Raw genomic sequence first — 25,174 nt, forward strand, 5'->3', positions numbered from 1 at the left:
CACAAAAATTGGTGGTACAAATTACTAGTTTCCTAAGATGTTTTGGTGTTAATTATAGTTGTCAGCAAATTCAAAAACCCAGTTAATTTAAAATAAATTTACGAAAATTCTCAAAAACACATGTTTACTTGCATTGATGTAGAATGAAATTAAGGGATGATGTACACTTTGGCTGAACTGTGAACCACAAATGCTGATTTGTTACAAATTAAATTGTGTGTCCAAACCACTCGTACCACTAACTTAGGAAAATATATAGTTCATAAGCGTCTGAAACTAACCTATTTCTCATGTAATCGTACAATGAAATTAGAGAGATTTTTTTGAATGAGGATAGGCCTACTGTCCTTAAAAATTTGGAAGAGCACAATTAGTTTAAGCCTACAATTGGCAGTAACAATACTACTTTATTGCAACACCCAAGTACATTCAATGTTTCACAATACAAATGGGTACTGATACAATCAATGAAAGATTACGCAGACGTGACACTAACAGTAAAATATGCAAATATAGAACTTTAAATCGACACATCTTGTACAAGTGTTCTCACACAAGGGAAAATTCAGAAGTCTGTTTTTATATATAAGCAAACTTGCGTACTGCACAGATTTTTTACTTAGCTAATTCAATGCATACTTCTACACTGGTGTGCCAAAAAAGAACACTGCAGCGTAAGTTTATCCCAATCAAAATTGCTAAAATGTGCAACACCGACAAAGTAAGTCTTCTGCCTGTTGCAGCTAACAATGTGATACTGCATATATGAAAGGGGCAAGTCATTTAAATGTGTTCAAAATCATCACCTTTAGTTTTCTTCTTTGCTTGTTATCACCTTCTTGTCACTCAATCTTTGGAACATGTAAAGTACAACTCTGGCAATGGAAGCTTGTAAAATTCAGTTTTAAGCTGAACACCAACTCCACAACAAGATAAGTGATGCAAACAAAATGATAAAAAGACCTGGTTTGCTAGCTAGAATTTATGTCTGAAAAGGAGTGAGAGTAAAATATGTGGGAAATTAATTTGACTAATTTATCATTCAAAAATACAAGAAAGAAAAAGTACGTAAGAAAGCAATTCAAAAGAAGTCAAGAAAGGGCAAGATGGGACTTACCAGTGAAATGTCAGAACAAGGTTTCCAATAACCTCTATTAAGTTGTAACAGCAGAGTTATCAATATACATGTCAGATAATGGGAGAAGACTCTTACAGGAGGCAGATATAAACAGAGAATAAAAGAAAAAAAGGATGTAAATGGTGTTTGAGGGAAACAAAAGACGGGAGAGGTAAATATTTCCTGACGTCTTGCAAGCGACAACAAACTGGCGGGTGCAACCTCAACAATAATCTATCCTGTTCTTGTGAACTTTACCTGTGATGTAATGCTAACTCTTGTTCAGTTCATAGAAAAAAATAAGTATGTGGAGAACAGAGGGGATATATTAAAAGTGTTAGCAAAAGAAGGAATTAACAAGCAACTGAAATAATTAGTTTTATTATTGAATATATTATTCATAACTTTATCACAATATTCTAACAAAATTAACTTTAGAAGATTTGAGAATGTGCACACTTCTGAAAAACATAATACTTCAAACATTCTGATTAATTTACAACAGAAAGCCATCTTCACTATTACTAATTAATATGTTTTAGACTTATCACAAACTAATTGCTATAAACAGCTCTAGAGTAATCATAACCGTCCACGATACGACTTCTCATAATGAAAACCTTCAGCACAATATATATATCTTCTTTCTCCTGTTCCCTACGAAAATCAAGAAAGATGACGAGTGTCTGGTGCCATAATTCAGATATTTCGTAAGCATTTCTAATACACTTGACAAATAGCCTTCTTGTGCATGTGAACAAGCATTAAGTATGTTATACATATAGATCATTATTTTATCTCAATGTTGCATCAAAGAAAAACAATTTACATTATTGCATGTTACATCAATAAAGGCACTACCAGGTGACTATGATTTGATGTATTATTGCCAACATCCAACTGAAGAATCACAAAATAAATAAGAATAAGAGAACACACAATTTTTAGCCCATGAATATTCAAAATAAAAAGTTTTATAGAAACCTTTCCTTTCTATAATGCCATTGGTATTCCAACCTGGGCTTTCCATAGTTTGAGTTCTTAACAAAATTATACCAAAATACCTAAAGCAGAAGTACGTGTTACGATGGTTGGCTATGATATCACTAACTACTTAATCCTTGAGTGGGTGCACTGTTATTACCACATGAGGGGGAACATGATGTACTTTGTACATGTAAAGGATAGTGGTCTTCATGTTGCCACAGCAATGAGCAAAATCAGAGTTTTACCTTAGTTTAACTAAACAACAAAAAAATAAACCTACATTCTATGAGCTAAATCACTGCTTAATTAAACTAAAATAAAAAACTGTCATCATTTCACTCCGCTGCCATGCACAAGTGTTACAGTAATGACCCACCCAAGTCATTAAAAAACGTAGTTGCATCAGGTCCGAACCAAACACTTATTCGATTACAAATTCCTCAGTGCGAGATTGTGCCACCTGCTTTAGAACCTGCGTCATTTTCTTGCATGGATCATAATTTTTTTGTTCTCACCTAGCTTGCCGTTTATTGTATATTATTGCTGCTCACATACGACAGCATGACTTAGCAGTGTGTTATCTGAAGTAATAATGAAGGAATAGATAATGGGCTCTCAATTGTAAAACAGCAATGGAGTAGTACAAGACAATGTTATTGTGAATGGCGCCCCTTATACGTAGGCACGCCTGCTTGAGGGTTAAACCTCAACAACAAAGCAATCTTTTGTTTATATGCAAACTGAGCAGTTGTCAGACACCAGACAGTGTTATTGCACCAACTTTTGGAATGTACGTCAGTACACATTCCTATTCCATTTATGTATAGTCAACAATGTTTCACCATATACTTCAAAATGTGGTGCATTACAAATAATTACTAAATTAATATATACATCTTGGCAAAAAGGTATATGAAGAGATTTGTTAAATACAGGACAAAAGTCTTACAAAAATTTGCTATTCACATATGAAATTATTTTGTATCTCATTCATGACTATTTTCATTGAGAAAATCCACACTCTTATTATATCCGATTTAAGAATGGTCAATGTAAACACATAAACAAAGCTAATATGCAGACTTTCACAGATGGTTATGTACACGAAGTTTGAAACAAATATATGGTCAACGATTTCTAATACAAGATCCTCCCAAATAAAGTCTGTGGGCTCCCAAACGCATCAAATGTTTACATGTTCACTTCTGACACCCATAGACGATAGCAAGACATTTTAAAATACACTGAGTACTGACAGTATTATGTCAGATAGACCTTGCACACAATGGAACAACATGTTTGAACACTAAGTGTTTGTGACTATGCTACCCAGAGAAATTAGCTACCCAGTTGAACACACATGGACATAAAATTGCATTTAATGACACTTTTAATGAAGCCTAATGGTTTGTAGAAACTGTAACACAAGAAGTTATTGATATAGAAATATATAACCATCAATAAAGACAATGGTTTGCAGCTGAATACACCATGGACACAGCCACCGTAAGGTTACAACAGGTGTGGCAGGCACAGGATAAAAACAATGCCTTGTATGACGATGAACTGAGTATTTGTGACGTGACATCTGATGCGATGGCTATACAAAACAAGGCAAGCAACCTCACAGTCAGCTGCCATTTAACAATGGCCGAGGAGCACTGTTGAAAGCTCGTGGATGTACAGGCACTTGATGCTGCTGGAAGCATGAGAAGATATTGCGGCAAGATTGTGCATTCGTAGAAAATTCTGATAAATGTGTGACCAATTTAACAACACAAACATCACAGATAGCTGTGTATCCCTTTTCCAACACACTAGTAATCATATGAAATGCTGAGAGATTCCAGACTGAGTATGATGTACACAAATATGAACAGCTTGTATTAGCTTGCTAGATACAGCATAAGAAAGAATTTCTTTTCTCTGATGTAATTTTTAAAATTGCTACTGTTCCAAAAACAGGATATTTAGAGGTTCAGGCACAGGTAGACAAAGATGACGACATAAGTTGGCTTATGAGTTGTTGAAGGGATTTTGATACATCCAAAAACTTTTCAAAGTAAAGAAATAATACCCTTCCCTACATGTGTGTCCAACATCTCATCCAATGCATCATCTCATCTGGTTTCAATTTTTGAACCAACTGGAGTATGTTAGTACATAAGGCCCATCTAGAACTGGATTTTAAACTAAATGAATACATGTGATTCCACGACATGTTATGATGCATGGATTGTCACAAGAAATGACTGGTAACTTAAGAATTGAAATTTTTGTTCTTCACATACTAGGGCTATAACAAAGTAGTCATCAAAGCTCCCTTAAAAAATGCATACAACAGACCTAATATCAGACAACAGGCAAGTGTTCTGAAGTTTTGTTCATCATACTAAACTTTTGAGAGGCTGCGGCTGAAATTATCAGAAAGACAGAAGCATGTTTCCTGCATCAACTGATTCTATTATCTATACAACACACACACACACACACACACACACACACACACACACACACACACACACACACACACACAAAGAAGGATAAACACAGAGTATACTTTAGCCAGCGTACCTTATGTACAGAAAAAAACTTTAGCTAATAGCAAGAGTCTATGTTACTTGCTCTTTACTTTCTTGTGGTACTCTAGAAGCAGAGGCACATATTTCATGGGTGTTTACAGAAAAAGTGATACAGTATATCAATATTTAAAACTGAATTATACAAAGCAGACAAAGCAATTTATTTTATCATAAAAAACTTCATTATCAGGGTTACAGCTTCTATGTATGAAATGTTTACAAACACTTTAGTTTAATTATTGTGAAAATTTTTAACACTGACATGATTGCCTAGACATCAAGAGCAGCAACTTCAAAGTTTTCATAATTGAAATAAAAAAAATCATTTCACTCTAACAGATGAAAAATTACACAAACAGGTGCTTGGTTTTAGACACACACTTCCATGTTCAGACAACAGGTTACTGCTTCCATGCTGCTTCTGCAATCTGCCACTAACAATACTCAGAGCCGAATGATGTGATTATGATACAATTTTCCAGTGCTGTACATCAAGGAGATAAATCCTCCAGTCTCTGTGAAAATTTCTTTAAACCACGTACCTAACAGCATATAAAAGCGGCAACTTGAAAAATGTCTAGTAAACCTCTAGTTTTATATATCACAGTACGTAGTTCAGTTCCAGTGGTCTTCGACTCTACCAAACTTAAATACAAGGGAGCCGATGAAAATAAATGCATTCTGTAGAAAAAGACCAACACCTGGATATGACCTTTCTTGGCCTGAAAATCAAGAAAAAAACATTGTCACAACAAAATAAAAAAATTATACAATTGCTTTATCAATCTTCACAAAAAAACTGTCACAAAATATGATCATGAGTCAAAATAAAATTAATATGTATTTCTATAGGCATAAGTTTGGTTTGAAACTGAAATATAAAAATATATACATATACACTACTGTTGACAAGTTACACTTTCAAGTCACATTAATGAACCACCGACACACAGCAGGTGACAACACCAGCTGTGGATTGTCTATAAAGTGGCACACAGAAGACAGTGCAGTTGGAAACAGAGTGATTTATCTGACATCCAAAGGGGTACGATCATTGGCATTTGGGCCAAAGGTGGAAGCACTTCTGATATGGCTATGTTTATTCTACATCTACATCTACACTCCGCAAGCCACCTGACGGTGTGTGGCAGAGGGTACCTTGAGTACCTCTACCGGTTCTCCCTTATATTCCAGTCTCGTATTGTTCGTGGAAGGAAGGATTGTCGATATGCTTCTGTGTGGGCTCTAATCTCTCTGATTGTATCCTCATGGTCTCTCTGCGAGACATAAGTAGGAGGGAGCAATATACTGCTTGACTCCTCAGTGAAGGTATGTTCTCCAAACTTCAACAAAAGCCCGTACCGAGCGTCTCTCCTGCAGAGTCTTCCACTGGAGTTTATCTATCATCTCCGTAACGCTTTTGCGATTACTAAATGATCCTGTAACGAAGTGCGCTGCTCTCCATTGGTTCTTCTCTATCTCTTCTATCAACCCTATCTGGTACGGGTCCCACATCGCTGAGCAGTATTCAAGCAATGGGCGAACAAGCGTACTGTAACCTACTACCTTTGTTTTCGGATTTCATTTCCTTAGGATTCTTCCAATGAATCTCAGTCTGGCATCTGCTTTACCGACGATCAACTTTATATGATCATTCCAATGTAAATCACTCCTAATGCGTACTCCCAGATAATTTATGGAATTAACTGCTTCCAGTTGCTGACCTGCTATATTGTAGCTAAATGATAAAGGATCTTTCTTTCTATGTATTCGCAGCACATTACACTTGTCTACATTGAGATTCAACTGCCATTCCCTGCACCATGCGTCAATTTGCTGCAGATCCTCCTGCATTTCAGTACAATTTTCCATTGTTACAACCTCTCGATATACCACAGCATCATCCACAAAAGGCTCAGTGAACTTCCGATGTTATCCACAAGGTCATTTATGTATATTGTGAATAGCAACGGTCCTATGACACTCCCCTGCGGCACACCTGAAATCACTCTTACTTCGGAAGACTTCTCTCCATTGAGAATGACATGCTGTGTTCTGTTATCTAGGAACTCTTCAATCCAATCACACAATTGGTCTGATAGTCCATATGCTCTTACTTTGTTCATTAAACAACTGTGGGGAACTGTATCAAATGCCTGGCGGAAGTCAAGAAACACGGCATCTCCCTGGGAACCCGTGTCCATGGCCCTCTGAGTCTCGTGGATGAATAGCGCGAGCTGGGTTTCACACGATCGTCTTTTTCGAAACCCATGCTGATTCCTCCAGAGAAGATTTCTGGTCTCCAGAAAGGTAATTATACTCAAACATAATACGTGTTCCAAAATTCTACAACTGATCAACATTAGAGATATAGGTCTATAGTTCTGCACATCTGTTCGACGTCCCTTCTTGAAAACGGGGATGACCTGTGCCCTTTTCCAATCTTTTGGAACGCTACGCTCTTCTAGAGACCTACAGTACATTGCTGAAAGAAGGGGGGCAAGTTCTTTCGCGTACTCTGTGTAAAATCGAACTGGTATCCTATCAGGTCCAGCGGCCTTTTCTCTTTTGAGTGATTTTAATTGTTTGTCTATCCCTCTGTCGTCTATTTCGATATCTACCATTTTGTCATCTGTGCGACAATCTACAGAAGGAACTACAGTGCAGTCTTCCTCTGTGAAACAGCTTCGGAAAAAGACATTTAGTATTTCGGCCTTTAGTCTGTCATCCTCTGTTTCAGTAGCATTTTGGTCACAGAGTGTCTGGACATTTTGTTTTGATCCACCTACCGCTTTGACATAAGACCAAAATTTCTTAGGATATAACTGTTCTCGTGTCGCTGTAGCTAAATAGCACTGTGGATGGCAAAATGACACTATCCAAAAGTGGCACTGAGGCAGCTACGGTGCACCACGGGCCATAGACAGAGGTGACTACGGCTGCAAAAATGTGTACGAGTGAATAGCATGCAAGTGTTGAGCAACTGACCACCCAGATGAACCGAGGGGCTACCAACTGTCTCTCCGCACTGTCCATTCTGCAAATGTTGATGCGTGTGAGCATCTGCAGCAAGTGCCTGGTTCTTGCACCCATGCTGACTGCTGTTCATTGACAATGAAGGCTGGATTTTGCATGCCAGTACTGTAACTTAAGTCCACTGAGTGGTAATAGGTGGCCTCGTCAGATGAATCACGTTTTATGCTCCATTGGATAGAAAGCAAATACTCTGCAATGATCATTAGAGCATGGAGCATTATGGTCTGGGAAACATTTTCATGTCATTCCTTGGGTGATATCATCATTCTGAATGGCACACTGGAGCAACACAAGTATGAAATTGTCCACCCATGAAAGCAATATGTTTTTCCTCGGCACAAGTGCACCTACCAGCAGGACAATTCATGTGTACGTGTGTTGTTCGAAGAGCTCCAGGATGAGTTTACTGTATTCCCCTGGCCACCAAACTTTCCAGATGTAAACCCAACTGAGAATCCATGGGACCACCTTGATGGCTCCACATCCCTGTTAGTACCTTCCAGAACCTCAGACCCCGTTTGCGTATCTGGCAGCTGTCTGCACTGCAAAATATGATTATTCAACCTATTGACAGGTGGTCATATTAACGTGCATGGACAACATTTGTTCAAGATGGACTAGTTTCACTTGCTTGACATCACTCCTAATGCAAATGGTATTCCTTTCACTTTCTTTTCCTCAACCAATTCATATACCACAAGTACACAAAATACAAAAATCCTTTTACATTCTGTGCTTTCATAATCCTTATTGATCAGTATGACAGACTTGGCTGACAACAGAAAACTTAATATTTTACACAAAAAAATTTTATTTAACGAAATTTTCAAAATGTAAAATTCTTTGAAACTAGATGGTCTTAAAAATACAGCTACAGAAGTAAGTATTTGTTTTATGACTGACATACCTATACCTCATTTGAAAACTATATTTCTCTAATATGCCCTCTTCCAGAATTTCTTAATTCAATAAATTAGTGAAAGAAGTTGTTGCAGTTATTCAAATTCTAGAATGTAAATCTTTCAAAAATCAAATTTTACTGTCTTGTAGCCCTAATTTTGTCTATATTCAAATCTAGACATTCTTATCAGCATAAAACATTTTAGTTAAATCTCAAATATAAAATTTTTGTTTCTAGAATGTTCTTGACGAGCTTTATCAGAAAATGCAGGAAAAACTGCACACTTCCAAAGACTCCTTACTCCTGAAAACATAACCTAATATTAATACCATTTGATTTGAAGAATACACAGGTGATCACAATAACTTCATTACCGATTGTGAATAACCACCTATCATTCATATCTTTTGTATTGTCACTGAATATGTAATTGGTTTTTATTTCAATATTCCATACACATCATCTTACAAGATTCTTTCAGTAGGCGCAGTGGGCCATGCCACAGTAAGTCCTTGCTGATCATTCTTTCACAAATGTTGCTAGAGTCACTGTTCTGTCTGATATCTTCAAAAACAGTACTGTCATACTAGAAACAGGCTGCATTTTGTGAAGTCTTTAAAAAATGCTGCATTATTTTGTAAAATTGAAAGATTCTGCTAAAAGAACACTGACCATCAATAGTGCATTTTACAAAAATAAATGTGCATTGACAGTGAAGTTTTGTTGTCTTGGTTCTTTATAACTGTTTCAAGTACTTATTTGTTTTATCAAGATCTGATGGACATTGGTGAAGCTTTGACAGTACTTCAGCTTTCAGCCAAAGCCTTCTTCAGAAAAAGGTGGGCACGCGCGCACCCCCCCCCCCCTCCCCCCCACACTAAAAAAAGCACACTCACCTCAAGCACATACGACCACCATCTCTAGCAGTCCCGACTGGAACGTGTTCTGGTTGGAGAAGCCAGAGATAGTGACCACATTTGCGTGACGTGTGCTTGCTTAAATGAATGTGTGTGTGTGTGTGTGTGTGTGTGTGTGTGTGTGTGTGTGTGTGTTGTCTTTCCTGAAGAAGGCTTTGACCGCAAGCTGAGTGTGTCGTCCTGCAGCTCAACATGTCACCTTTATCGTGAGTTGCAATCTATCCTTTTCTTAATATTTTTTATATTCCAACCTCGACTTTCCATTATTTGACAGTACTTCATTATAGGTAACTGCACCATCTACGAAAATTCTAAGATTGCTATTAATGATGTGTGGCACATCATTAACATACAATATGAACAGCAATGGATCCAGCATACCTGCCTGTGGCAGAAGGCAAGGAAAGCTGTACTTCAACGACTTAACAGACAGGCTCAGCCATATAAGCAGTTATCCTGTACTGTCACCACTGAATGTACAGTGGGCTGTGCTGGTTGGAGTACATTATCAAGACGTCGAAGAGGATGAAATTAAAACACATTTTGTTTCTGTTCAGAAGCATGTGCTGCTTCCAGACACATGGAATAGTTTTGCTTTGAATCAGGGCTTTCAGGACATTATGAGTAAACCACAAGGTGGGTTTCACATGACAAATGTTTTCAGAAACCGTACTGGCCGTCAGCCATTTTGCTCGAGGTACAACTACTGAGTACAGATTTTTGCTTGAGGGATCTACACTATGATATGGCTACAGGAGGGGTTAACGTAGCTGCAAATTGAGTATACAATCTGACAAGGATTCCCATGGGCCCTGTTCAGTTTTATATACTTTAGCTGTTTCTCAATGCCATTGACATTAATACCTATTTCACTTATCTTTGCAGTGGAGTGAATATTAAACTGGGCTATTACTCCTGGGTTTTGCTTTGTAAAGGAACATTTTAAAACAGATTTCAGCATTCTGCTTTTGCTTTGTTGCCTTCAATTTCTATTTCTGTGTCATCTATGAGTCCTGCGCACTAAAATTGGTGCCCCTAACAGCCTTTACATATGTTGTCTCAGTAACCTCCATGTTCCTCTACTCTATTGTGCTTCACTAACTCCTGCCTGTATATCAACATGTGAAAAACCTACTGCCTTGGCTGCACTTGAAGAGATATCCCTGACACAATACAACGTGTATCAAAAAGAATCATCCGAATTAAAAATATAAATATTATGTTATTTGTGATATATGCATGAGAAATGTACTGTTGGAAATAGCAAACTCTCGAGTTTTACGTGGTTCCCGCTAGGTAGCAACAGTGTGCACCCATTTCAGTTCTGGTAAAAATGGTGTTGGGACAACAGAAAGCGTTTTGTTTTCTACATTTTGCGCATGTAGGTCAGTAATAACTGTTCAGCATAACTTTCATACCAGGTATGTTGTTGACCTTCCTACAGCACAGAGCATTAGACGATGGCATTAACAATTCCGAGAAACAGGTTGTTTGTGTAAAGGCAAATCACCGGGCCATTCCTGAGTGACTGAAACAGACGTCGAATGCATCCGCCATAGTTTCACAAGGAATCTGTAGATATCCATTCGCCATGCAGCTCGACAGCTCAATATGCCCCTGATGTCCATCTGGCATGTGTTGTGTTGGCGTTAACTCATGAAACCATACAAAATTTGGCTGTTACAAGCTCTTTCTGAAGGAGACAAACAATGAAGTGTGGAGTTCTGTAATTTCGTTCTTGGCAAGATGGAGGAAGACAGTTTTCTTCCACACTTAAGAGTTTAGTAACGAGGCAACACTCCATTTAAATGGAACAGTGAACCATCAATGTGGGAATATGGGGTACGGAACAACCACATGAAGTTGTACGACATGAGAGGGACTCTCCAAAATTTAATGTGTTTTGTGCAGTTCCACAGGAATGTGTGTATGGACCATTTTCCTTTCCCAAGAACACTTTACAGGAAGCACATATCTCTATATGCTTGAGAACTTTCTTTTGCCACAGCTGGAGACTGATTCGAACGACTTCATTTATGACATGGTGGGGCGGCACCACCACACTGGTATCTGAAAGTGCAGGAATTTTTAAATCAAAGAATTACTGAACATTGGATTGGTCGCATTTCACTAAATGATTCAGTTTTACATTACTGGCCTCCAAGGTCACCGGACCTGACTGTATGCGATTATTTCTCTTAGAGATTTATAAAAGATTCTGTTTATGAGCTTCCATTACCAACGACAATGAATGAACTGAGACATCATATAACAGCACGTGTGGAAGCGGTAACTCAAGACATGCTCAATCCAGTGTGTGAACAACTTTAATACCGCATTGACATATGCCGTGTATTTCAAGGGGGGGCATATTGAACATCTATTGGAGGAGGAGGGGGGGGGGGGGGAGTTTTATGTTTCCTGTTCATAAAAAACAAAATTCGTTGTAAATGTTTATTAGTTCCAGAAATATAGATGTCCCAAATCAGATGATTTTTTTTTTATACAACCTGTATTTCCTTCCTACACACTTTAAGACAAACCACTGTTCATCTCATCTCATTTGCTCCACCCAACTCAACCTCTATCCCAACCAGGAAGAAATGCCACGACACTACCTCCTCTGAAGCAGAATACAAATCTGTAAGCTAAACTATTACTTTCCAGTTCCTAACTACACACCTGTCCATAACAACATATAATTATACTACATTATATTTCATATCAATGAGCAGTCAAGTTCTTGGCCAGATTACGAACCCTGTGTTAAATATATTAACGCTTATAATATTACTTTGTTTTACAGATGTTTTGTCAACTTACTTTTATTGGTGACGTATTCTGCAAACAGGATCCAGCAAGAGGCAATGACAGCACCGAATCCCATAACAAAGCCAAGGAAGAGCCAGGCGCGTGCTCCTCTTGGACCAAAGCAACCTCCTGAGTAGCCATCTCCACGTACGAGAGCATTTGATACAGAGTTTATCCTGGAATACAAACTGTACACCTCAGTCCTCCTTCACAAGCAATAGAATCTTTAATAGAATTATTATTTTCTTAACGTAACATTCAATAACATCCAACACATCATACAAGGGTTGAATGAAAAGTAATGCCTCCACCTTCATTAATTGTGTTTGGATGGGAATATTTTAATAAATAAAATGCAGAAATAATCCTTAGTATGTGGTCTTTAATTACCAATATTCACTTTTCCACATAATCACTAGCTCATTGGCTACATTTCTGCCAATGATGAACAAATTTTCTGAAGCCGTCATGGAAGAAGTCTACACACTGTTTCCACAACCACGGTCTCCACAGTTCTTTCTCTCAACGTCTTCATCAGAAGCATAATGATGTCACTGCAGATCGTCTTTCATTATTGGAAACAGATGGATGTCAGACAGTGCTAAATCTGGACTGTATGGAGGATGCTGTACAGTGGTGAGATTCAGTCTCTGAAGTTCTGCTGTGGTGGCACGTGAAATGTGTGGTCTGGCATTGTCATGCTGCAGGAAAACATTTCCCTTTTCCTTTCGGACCCGCGTTAGCCGTCATTTCAGAGTTCGCAGTGTTGTGTTGTAACGCTCTGAATTTATTATTGTTCCACGATCACAGAAATCAACGTCGATAACACCATCTGCATCTCAGAACACTGTGGCCATGATTTTTCCAGCTGAGGGCTGTGTCTTGAATTGCTTTTTCTGGAGGAGTCTGTGTTGATATTCCATAGACTGACGTTTCGTCTCCAGGTCGTAATGGTGTACCCACGTTTCTTCTCCTATCGCAACTGAATGGAGAAAGTCGTCACTTAATTCTCGTAACGCAAGGGGAGTTCCTTGCAAATTTAAAGTCTGTGCACTTTCATTTCAGGAGTCAGCATCCGGGGTACCCGTCGTGCACAGATCTTCCGATAGCCAAGAAAAGCAATTATGTGACCCACACATTCCTGTGAAATGCTGATGCACTTGCAATTTCTCTTTGATTGATACAACGATCGTCCTGAATAAAAAGGTCAACATTTTGCTTGTTAAACTCTATGGTTGCTGTCACAGGATGTCAAACTGTCACGCAGGTTTCCCACCTCAACATCTTTAAACGTACTCACCCAACGACGCACAATACTCACATCAACACAATCACCATAAACTGCTTTCATTCTCTGATGAATCTCCTTTGGGATGACACCTTCTGCTATCAAGCATTCAATGACTGCACAATGCTTAAATCTCAATGACCAACTGTCTGTGCAGGATTCCATACTTTACACTGTAACAACACAACCGTTTGACGCTAAGGCTTCCCGCCAACTGGAGCTGTAGAGAAGAGGTTATGGAACAAGACAGTACCTGTCGCATACCAAGGCTGCCAACTGTTGAAGAGTTACGAAGGTGGAGGCATTTTTTCAGTCAACCCTCTTAAATTAAAACAGAAAAGTGTTTTATCATATTTCTGTTGTATCTGATTTCACAGTAAAACCACTGATAGCTAGTGATTGTTCACTTTTTGTGGTACTCTGCAAAATGGTTATTACTCATGCAGAGTGAAACAGACCATGTCAGACAGCCTTCCTGTACAATGGGTAGCTACACTGTGCTATTCAGGCACACATGCTGTTTTATCTACCCATTTCACTAGTGGAACATTTGGTTTGTTAATAGCTGATGTTTAGTGCTTTATTTTCTGTTTTTGGTGAACAGAATGACACCCCACAAACTCTGAATTGGCAGCAACCCTGAACTACTATCTTCTGAATTAATTTCACTGAAGTTTATACTGGCATTGACAACAGTCACATCAATAAACTTGCACACAATGCAGTGCCATCATTTAATCATCAGAGTTACTATCATAGCTTACTGAATTCTGATCTCTTGACAATTCAGCCAATAGCTGATACAGCACATCAGCTGTCAGGACAGCAGCACACACACATTCCTGTCGAATACGAGGTCGCAAAAGGCCAATGATGTTTACGGCATTCAATGCTCCATATATCGTCTAACATGCAAGCGTAATATTGGCTGCTAATGCCAACAAAGAGCAGGACTGGAGGTAGCCAATGTCGAGCCCAGTATGAGGCTACGGAGCATAGTTGAACTGCTTAGTCGATGAGTAACTTGACACAGCTACAGTGATAGTGAGTGATTATGATACAAAGCACAGAAATGGCAATGATACACAGAGCAAACATTGCATTACATCTACAACAGTAGCAGAAGTTGACATTTCACCAGAAAGGAACACAAGGATTTTCACAGAGTGAGAATGAAGTGGCAGATCATTTCTGCAAGATGAGTCAGCAGAATGCGTGATGATGTGTATGCTTGACTATGTGGAAAATGTAGCTGAGGAGTACAGTGACGACAATACGTGCTTAACAAGTGAAAGTGATACTGAAGCAGGTGTTGAGCCATGTAGGTCACCATACTTGTCTGACAGGGAGCCACAAATCCCATGTCCAGTGAAACGTAGTAAAGGGCAATCATTGTCCAAGGAGTGGATACTAAACATAATTACATGCGTTGAAGAACATCCGCAGCCTAGTAAAAAAACAATTCCAAACAGATTTCAAACAAGTCCGCAGTAATATGACCATGTAGTGCATAACAATAACCACGGATATTCGAGGGAGGAAAAGGCGCACTTGTTACAAAAACTGGTGTTTGCACATTTAACTGATGCTTGATACAATTTACAGGATGTGCACGATAGTGACCTACTACATTATGCACATCAATTGTGTGTGACAGATTGCAGTGATTTCAAGGGAAGCAGTGATGGTTGCATAACTTCAAACAGTGCTACATAGTTTAATGACGTAAGATAATGAAATTTCAAAAAACCGTCAACTTGAGAATGCACAGCAAAATGCGGAATCGGCCCAAATATTTGCAAATGGGACAAACGAGCTTATCCCATTGTTCAGTGAGGAACTTGTTTTCAACTCCAACCAATCGGGATTACAAGATGAAATCCATATAAAAGGACGTTCGAAATCAGAGATACCAAGAGATCTGTATCCAGATCGACTAACATCAGTGCCTTAATGCGCTCAAATACAATTATGCCAATTGTTAATCTGGATGGTAAGTAGACTGGAAGCTTATTTATTGTGGAGTGAAAAGTTGGAGGTGCTTTGCCCCTAACGATTCTTCCTCGTGTGCATGATCTTGCAAGGGCAGTAGGGAATATTTACGTCATAGTATGGAAGATTGGGAAAATGGGTGTAAGAACTACAATTACAGTATGAGTACTACTTTTGGACAATAGCTGGTCAATATAAGATGCTTTTGCTTGATTCCTGGTCTGTGTATAAAAATCATAAACTTGTAGAGCATACTCTCCCTCCTGAAGAGGGTGTGACATTGCAGTTCATACAACATGGAACCACAGGACAAATTCAGCCTCTGGATGTTCATTTTTCTCATTCCTATAAAACATTATTGCACTATATGCAGCTATGCCTTACAGGCTAGCCAGTTTCATGATAAGCTCTAAGACAGACTGTTTCACATTCCATCAGTTCTCATCACTTTGTTACACTAATATGATTCTATATGCGTTCTTTAAGAGTAGATGCCTAGCTGAATGTCCTGCACGATTTGTAACTCCCAGAGTTCGCCTTCAATCTTGATGGCATGAACCTTGGAGATCACTGTGGCATGCAATTTTTCATCCAGTATTCATGGTGCAAGTCAACACTTTGTTTTGAACATTTCTTGAATGTCTATGACATCCATTTTGTGAAGTGCAATACATACATCTCAAAGAAGGCTGATCTCTGCATCCCCAGGACACACGTTTTCTGTCACTCTTCTGGTGCACTGATGAGTCATTAGCAGCTAATATGTTTCCTGTAATAATTGTTGACACAGACATTCAAATAAGCCTTAATAAAGACTGAATTTGTGTTTTTGCACTTCAGGGGTTCCATATGAGAAAATGGCATGACTTGACACTTACTTGCTAGTGGTTACATACAGAAACCACACATTTACCCTGATTGGTAGTAATGATTTGTGGCACAAAAAATGTAAATTTAAAAACATATCAAAACTGTCAACAGAAACTGACGCGCTCTGAAATGTATAATCATGAACAAGTAACTTGCAAGCAAACCACAAGTCACAGCAGTCAAACAATGGAAGGCAGGAAATGTGTGCTATTCCAGAAAAGAGTACTGGAGGCAGCCATTAGAGATCAGCAGCTACCACTAAACAATATAGTTCCAATATCACACTTTTTGATAAGCTAGGAAGTATACTTAGATGAGGTGGTTTCACACAATAACTTCTGGCAAATTAAGGGCTAATTTGCTGAGTTCCAAAACCTTGTGGATGAATGTAGCAGATGAGAACCACAAGGATTAAACAGATAGACAAACTGAAGAACACCTTTAGGGACAAACAGTTGCAGATAGGAAACTTTTCTTAGAGGAGGAGACAATTCAGCTAGAACATACTGTATTGAAGGCAACAAATTCTCCCTCTGTACTGGATTATTCAATAGTACAGATAACTCTGTATACTATTGGCAAGAGCTGTGCCGCACTGTCTTCACTTTTTATTGTTGTCATTGCTGAATAAACACAAAATTACACTTAGAAAATAATCTTGTTCATAAAGCAAAGAAAATGTTTTCTACTTGCACTGGGTGCAGTATGAAACACCAAACAAGCTGTCTGAGTCAACGTACGAAAAAAAAACTCGGAATATCTTTCAAAACAGTGGAGAACAGCTATCTGGCATAAGTAACTCTAGAACTCTCCTCCCCCCCCCCCCCAATACGCTGTACATTGTATAGAATACTTCTCTTTGTAGCTAAGGTTGCTAGAAAAGTAAAAGAGCAGACAATAAACTCCCACACACATCAGAAATTTTCCTGTATTTTAGTCTGGCACAGTTGGCAGTACAGCTGACACCTTTGAGAAACATTGGAAACATTTAACATGACACCTCATCGGTAACAACTGTCTGCATCACTGAGCGATTATATTCTCCGCAAGATAAGCCAGTTGCAAAGTTAGCTTTGTGCTAGGATCAATGATTCTTCATCCACTAGAGCTAAATATATAGTACTTAGTGCTGTGCAGTTTTATTTAATATATGAGGCTATCAAAAAAGTTTCTGTTTGAGAGCATTGCTGCTGTGTACACACACAATGCCGTGTGACTTCAATGTGGGTATGTAAGCCCTGACGTGCAGGCACGGGATTAGTGTGGTATTTGTGTCTTCCTCACTTGGTGCGGTGAATGTGGGAATGTGAACTATGGTGATGTTATTACCAAATGCATTCAAAAAGGACCAATGTGCTGTTATTCTTTTCTTTGCTCTGAAAGACAAACACCAGTTGAGATCCACCGGAGAATGAAGAATGTGTATGGGGAAGTAAGTCTGTCAAAAATCACCACTGCAGAACGGAGCATCAAGGTGTGCAGCTACTTCATGATAATGCTTGCCCATATTGCATATCTCGTAATGTAGACATTATGTCAGTTCAAGTGAGAAATGCTCAAGCACTTCCCCTATAGCCCTGATCACTCCCCATGTGAATATAATGCCTTCGACTGCATAAAAAAGGCCTTAAACACTTGACAATTTTTGTGAGATGAGGATGTGCAGCTGACAGTTTCAGACTCCTACACACAGCAGGACACAATGTTTTATTTTTTTAAAACACTGTAAGCTTATATGAAGAATGGAAATCATTACCAGTGTAAGTGCCAAAACTCTGATTCTGAGTTATTCAGCTTTTTTGTGACAAAAGTGTACTGACAAAACCTCAATATTTTTTATGTATTGCCTACAGGGTGTAAATTTTATGTTGACAAACCAGAATAATTCAAAAAAATTAGCTCCACACGAAAAAATGTGCAGAATCCAAAGTTGATTATTTTCGAGGAGGGCAGCTGCTGGTGCTAAAATTAGCAGGAGGCAACTTTAAAATTTCAAATGGTAACCTCCATTTTTTATTGCAGAATCAGATTCTACATAAAGAACCACGTACATTTTGTCTTAAGCATTTAATTTGATTCTTGGTACTTGGCGCTGTAATTCAAGAAAATCAATGTCTTCATTTTTGCATGGAAAATGGTTATGGATAAATACAAAATACTTATTTACTTCGTAAATTTTGATTTGCTAAAACTAAAATTCTCCCTCTCTCTCCATATGGTGTGGTTTGAGAGAGAGGAATTACGAGTTGGTTAAACATTTGTAAAAAATCTCAAATACTGCTTCCTTGCCTAAACACGTCAACCAGTGTACACTTTTACTCCTCAAGATGACAGCAATGACAGGTGCCAGAGGTCTAGATTTTATTCAGGCATTTGTTACTGTTGGTGCATGCACTGTTGGCTTGGCAGTTATCTTGTGTGGTGGTACCCAAGCTTGTACTAGTGGCGCACACCATCGAATAAAAGGGGCATGCCATGACAATAGTACTAACGTCACAGAAGACATTCAACGCTTAATTATCTAAATCTACATCCATACTCTGCAAACCAAAGTGAAGTGCATGGCACAGGGTACATCCCATTGCACCAATTATTATGGTTTCTTCCTGTTCTAATCACAAATGGAGTGAGAAAAGAATGCGTGACTGGATGCCTGAGCGTATGTTGTAATTATTCTAATCCTGTCATGATCCCTATGTGAGTGATACACACGGTGTTGTTATAATTCATAGAATCATCATTTAAAACTTGTTCTTGAAACTTTATTAGCAGACTTCCACGGGATAGTTTACACCTGTCTTTTAGAGTCTGACAGTTCAGTTTCTTCAGTACCTCTGACACTTTCCCATGGATAAAACAAACCTGTGGCCATTCATACTGCCCTTCTCTGCACACGTTCAATATCCCCATTACTCTTATTTAATATTGGTTCCACACGCTTGAGCAGTATTCTAGAATAGGTTGCACAAGTAATTTGTAGGCCATCTCCTTTGTAAATTGACTGCACTTCCCCAGCATTCTACCAATAAACCTAAGTTTAACACCTGCTTTACCAACATCTGAGCCTATGTGATCATTCCATTTCATATCCCTACAAAGTGTTAGACCCTAGTATTTGTATGAGTTCGCCGATTCCAATAGTGACTCACTGACATTATACTGGGTGGTCCACTGATCGTGACTGGGCCAAATATCTCACGAAATAAGCGTCAAACAAAAAAACTACAAAGAACAAAACTTGTCTAGCTTGAAGGGGGAAACCATATGACACTATGGTTGGCCCGCTAGATGGTGCTGCCATAGGTCAAACGGATATCAACTGGTTTTTTTAAAAGTAGGAACACCCATTTTTTATTACATATTCGTGTAGTACGTTAAGAAATATGAATGTTTAGTTGGACCACTTTTTTTGCTTTGTGATAGATGGCGCTGTAATAGTCACAAATGTATGGCTAACAATTTTAGACGAACAGTTGGTAACAGGTAGGTTTTTTAAATTAAAATACAGAACGTAGGTACGTTTGAACATTTTATTTCGGTTATTCCCATGTGATACATGTGCCTTCGTGAACTTATCATTTCTGAGAACGCTTGCTGTTACAGCGCGATTACCTGTAAATACCACATTAATGCAATAAATGCTCAAAATTATGTCCGTCAACCTCAAAGCATTTGGCAATACATGTAACAACATTCCTCTCAACAGTGAGTAGTCTGCCTTCCGTAACGTTCACACATGCATTGACAATGCGCTGACGCATGTTGTCAGGTGTTGTAGGTGGATCACAATAGCAAATATCATTCAACTTTCCCAACAGAAAGAAATCCGGGGACGTCAGATCCGGTGAACGTGTGGGCCATGGTATGGTGCTTCGACGACCAATCCACCTGTCATTAAATATGCTATTAATACTGCTTCAACCGCACGCGAACTATGTGCCGGACATCCATCATGTTGGAAGTACATCGCCATTCTGTTATGCAGTGAAACATCTAGTAGTAAGATGGGCAGAACATTACATAGGAAATCAGCATACACTGCACCATTTAGATTGCCATCGATAAAATGGGGGCCAATTATCCTTCCTCCCATAATGCCGCACTATACATTAACCCGTCAAGGTCGCTGATGTTCCACTTGTCACACCCATCGTGGATTTTCTGTTGCCCAATAGTGTATATTATGCCGTTTACGTTACCGCTGTTGGTGAATGAAACTTCGTCGCTAAATAGAATGCGTGCAAAAAATCCTTCGTCGTCCTGTAATTTCTCTTGTGCCCAGTGGCAGAACTGTACACGGCATTTAAAGTCGTCGCCATGCAATTCCTGGTGCATAGAAATATGGTACGGCTGCAATCGATGTTGATGAAGCATTCTAAACACCGACATTTTTGAGATTCCCGATTCTTGCGCAATTTGTCTGCTACTGATATACGGATTAGCTGCGACAGCAGTTAAAAAACCTACTTGGGCATCATTTGTTGCAGGTCGTGGTTGACATTTCACATGTGGCTGAACACTTTCCGTTTCCTTAAATGACAACTATCCGGGGAACGGTCCGGACACTTGGGACGATGTCATCCAGGATACTGAGCAGCATACATAGCACATGCCAGTTGGGCATTTTGATAACAATAGCCATACATCAACACGATATCGACCTTTCCCGCAAATTGGTAAATGGTCCATTTTAACACAGGTAATGTATCACGAAGCAAATACCGTCCGCACAGGCGGAATGTTACCTGATATCACGTACTTATATGTTTGTAACTATTACAGCGCCACCTATCACAAAGCTGAAAAAGTGGTCCAACTAAAACATTCATATTTCTTTACGTACTATAGGAAAATTAGTAAAAAATGGGGGTTCTTATTTAAAAAAGCCCAGTTGATATCCTTTTGACCTATGGCAGTGCCATCTAGCGGCCCAACCATAGTGCTATCTGGTTTCCCCCTTCAAGCTAGATGAGTTTCATTCCTTGTAGTTTTTTTGTCTGATGCTTATTTTGTGAGATATTTGGCCTGGTCACTATCAATGGACCACCCTGTAGTCATAGGATACTAGGCCTATGTTTTTCGTTTTGTGAAGTGTGCAATTTTACATTTCTGAACATTTAAAGCAATCTTTTCACCACTTTGAAATCTTACCAAGATATGACTGAATATTTACGCAACCGATTTCAAACAGTACTTCATTACAGATAACTGCACCAGCTGCAAAAAGTCTGAGGTTACTATTAATATTGTCCTCAAGGTAATTAATATGCAACATGAACAGCCAGGGTTCAAACACACTTCCCTTCCATCCAAGATAACATGCTGTGTTGTTCCTACCAAAAACTGCTCAATCTAGTCACAAATTTCACTTGATATTTCATATGGCAGAACTTTTGGCAATAAGTGTTGGTAAGGTAGTGGGTTAAATGCTTTTCCTAAATCAAGAAATTCTGCATCTACCTGACTGCCTTGATCAAAAGCTTTCATTGTGTCATGTGAGGAAAGTAGGAGCTGAGTTTAACATGATCGATGCAATTTGTCAAATTTGTGTAGAACTGTCATTCTTACCGCCAGACATGGTTGATGTAATGTCATGTCAACTGTATGAACAATTAAAGTGTTGAGTAATACAGACAAACTGTAACAGAAATATTGTTATAAATGTTCCTAATAAGTGCTTGTTATAACAGTTCAGAATTAGTACTTTCTATTATTTACTGTATAGTCGACAATTAAGCAAAGTTTCCAGAACGCAGCACACAACTGCAACCATGAAAAAGTCAATAATAATCTGATCTACACTGTTTGACAGTTATTCAAGTTGCAGCAATTCACAAAGTGCTTATGTAGCACACTATCAACTGTATGTTTATGATCTGGGGATCATACAAATAACTTACATGAATAATGAAATAGTCCCAAAAACACCACAGACATGGTATGCCTTGTTGAACTGAGCGTTGTCAGGATATGCAGCAGCCACATCAATAATGAACCACCAGCCAGCAAAGAACTGGGAACAAAGAAAAATAACTTTCAGTGTGACAATAGCAAATATATACACTAACGTTATGTCATCCATGTTGGACCATTGTAGGAACAGTGACTGTGTATGACCATAAAAGTCCAAATAAAACATTATCTGTGCCAGTCACACTTCTTATTTCATCCCATGAAGCAGTTCAAATTTACACGCCCATCTTCAGGAGGAGCAATAATATGTTACATTTTTGACAGCTTCATAATATTTGGTTTGTTTATGTTATTTGTTTGTGTTCTGCAAGACAAACTAAAAATCTGTATTTATGACAAACAACAGAGTTCTGAGCACTGGAATGGATTCAAAATGAATCCACAACAAACAACTGGCTGCTTCCAGCTAGCAAATATGTTACATAATATCACTGTGCCACTTGAAGATATGAGCATGAAGTCTTGAAACACACCGTGGAGAAGTGACTGATGCAGATAATTTCTTTATTTGAACTTTTATAAATCACAAACTCATTTATAAACTAAAATTTTATGGTAGCTGGAAAATAAATTCCATCAGAGTTTATTACTTCATTGTTTATGTTGGAATTGTGTGAACAATATATTTCGTGTGTGATGGCGCAAAGTGCACTGTGTAAAATAGACCTCTTTGACATTGTCTAACACTCTTTGTGTGCGCTAATTATTCTGTTGTGTTCGCTGTAAATTTTTTTTTTGTTCTTGAATGTGCAAATATAGTTATTAGTAAAATGTCGTTTTTTCTCCTTAATACTTATTCAGCTGCGCAAATTCCAATAATTTATATGATATTTAAAGAATGATTTGATGCAATGTGTGCTTACTGCAGCACCACAAACAAGCAATATTAGAGAGCCGAGCAATGTTACATCAACACTCCTTAAAATAAACTTCACAAGCACATAATTGTTTTGTTATATTCCAGCAGTGATTACTTTAATGAAGTAAATTACAGTTCGGCAAACAACTTATAATGGATAGAAAACAGTCTTGGGTTGGAAAAGAAACGGATAGAGAACAGTCTTGGGTTGGAAGAGAATGTAAAACGAAACGGGTCTGTAATGTTTACAAGACTACCCCTTCTCTTGCCTCAATCGCCTTGGGGAAATCATATGACACCTACTTGTCTCATCAGAGAGCACTCCACAGTTGCAACTATCATTTCACTATGTGTGAAATGAAGAGACTTGCATACCAACAAAAATCTGGTCATGTTACCTTGCATTAGTCATATTCCATAGATGTGGAAAGAAGTCAAAGATGTACCTACATTTAATTTTTAAGTACAATACAGTGAAATGACTTTACATTGCTGTTTTACACTGCAAACTGTAACTCTATATTAACCTAAAACAAAGTTAGGATTTTCTGTGGTGATACTCTTCAATGGAGTAGGAGCAATTACCAAACAAAGTTCTTTAATTCACTTAAACTTCACTAAATTATCTACTTTGCATTCAGTGTGTTCTGGAAAGTTGTTGAATGCATGTGAATCCAAGTATCTGACCCCTTTCTGTACTATGTTAATCCCTCATCATCGTTGTAGAGGTTGCATTTGGTCTTTGTGATATGTTCATGCTTTCATTTCTACGCGAATTCTGATGTGGTATACCTCTTATCGGAGCACAACTTTTTAAGTATGAAACTTTGACAGCAGCATGTTAACCGGCACTACAATCGGTTTTGAATCAAATAAATACGATAAACTGTACAATACAACATCTACCTGTAATTTACGTTCTTCGTGATATGATGTACACAGGAAATTAAGTCACACTACAGCACACCTGTCAAAAGGTGCATTTTTTTCCCTTCACTTAACACAAAGTGGTACTCACCAGCAAACCAGCTATTATAGACGCCACGGCATTCCGTTTGTCGTCGCCTTCAAACCACACGCAAGGAGGAAGCTGCACATTTTCAAAGCAACCAGCCATTTTCTGCTATCACTGCCCTAAATTCCGTCTTTCGAACCTCGTTACACAACCAACACAATAAAAACACCTTAGCACGTACTTCGGTGACTTACCTGTCAAAGATATTACTAGCAACCAAAGCACTGATACTGCTGTGCATCTGCTATAATAAACTGTTTTTATAACCAATATCTATATAGCTGGTATTGAATATTATAAAAACTGGGATAAAATATTTAGTGTCATATTAGGTCATTCAGTACAAAACTATCAACTGCTCTTGCGCTCTTTTAATTTATCGCAAATTTCCCGTATATGTTGCAAGAAGTAGTCTGTGTCGTAGAAAGGAAAATGTTAACTTCACATTTTTTGGTGTTTTTGATTTCATAAAAGCAACGCAAAATAAAAATATATGTGTACGAGGTTTTTAATGGGGAAGTCATAATGCAATTTATCGTCTGAGAACGAATGTAATGAGCGCAACTGTATAGCAAATGATGTTCATTGTTGCATCATTAAATTCGCTATACGTGATTTTACATATAGTTCGAGTTTTTTCCGTTTGATTACAGGCGTATTTTCACGATGCTACCCATGATTAAATTGGAAGCAGGTAATTTCTAGAAATAATATTTGTTATTCGTTATCTTATTTTGTTGCATTGATTTATGTGTTGCTGTTAACGTATCTTACGTAAAATAATACGGACGCATGTTGAACTTCGGCCGTTATAGTAAATAGATAG

General features: G+C 38.3%; 1 protein-coding gene across 1 annotated transcript; it reads right to left on the minus strand.

The window, feature by feature from the left end:
- Positions 1-1,470: 1,470 nt before the first annotated feature.
- Positions 1,471-24,553, minus strand: LOC124716982 (transmembrane protein 50B). The gene is made up of 4 exons (XM_047243586.1): positions 24,352-24,553; positions 22,402-22,514; positions 12,364-12,527; positions 1,471-5,408 (listed from the first exon to the last, which is right to left on the minus strand). Exons 1-4 carry the CDS (start codon positions 24,448-24,450, stop codon positions 5,302-5,304), a joined length of 483 nt encoding a protein of 160 aa, XP_047099542.1. The 5' UTR covers positions 24,451-24,553; the 3' UTR covers positions 1,471-5,301.
- Positions 24,554-25,174: the final 621 nt, after the last annotated feature.

The sequence above is a fragment of the Schistocerca piceifrons genome, chromosome 9, assembly GCF_021461385.2.
Source record: "Schistocerca piceifrons isolate TAMUIC-IGC-003096 chromosome 9, iqSchPice1.1, whole genome shotgun sequence".
Classification (NCBI taxonomy): Eukaryota; Metazoa; Arthropoda; class Insecta; order Orthoptera; family Acrididae; genus Schistocerca; species Schistocerca piceifrons.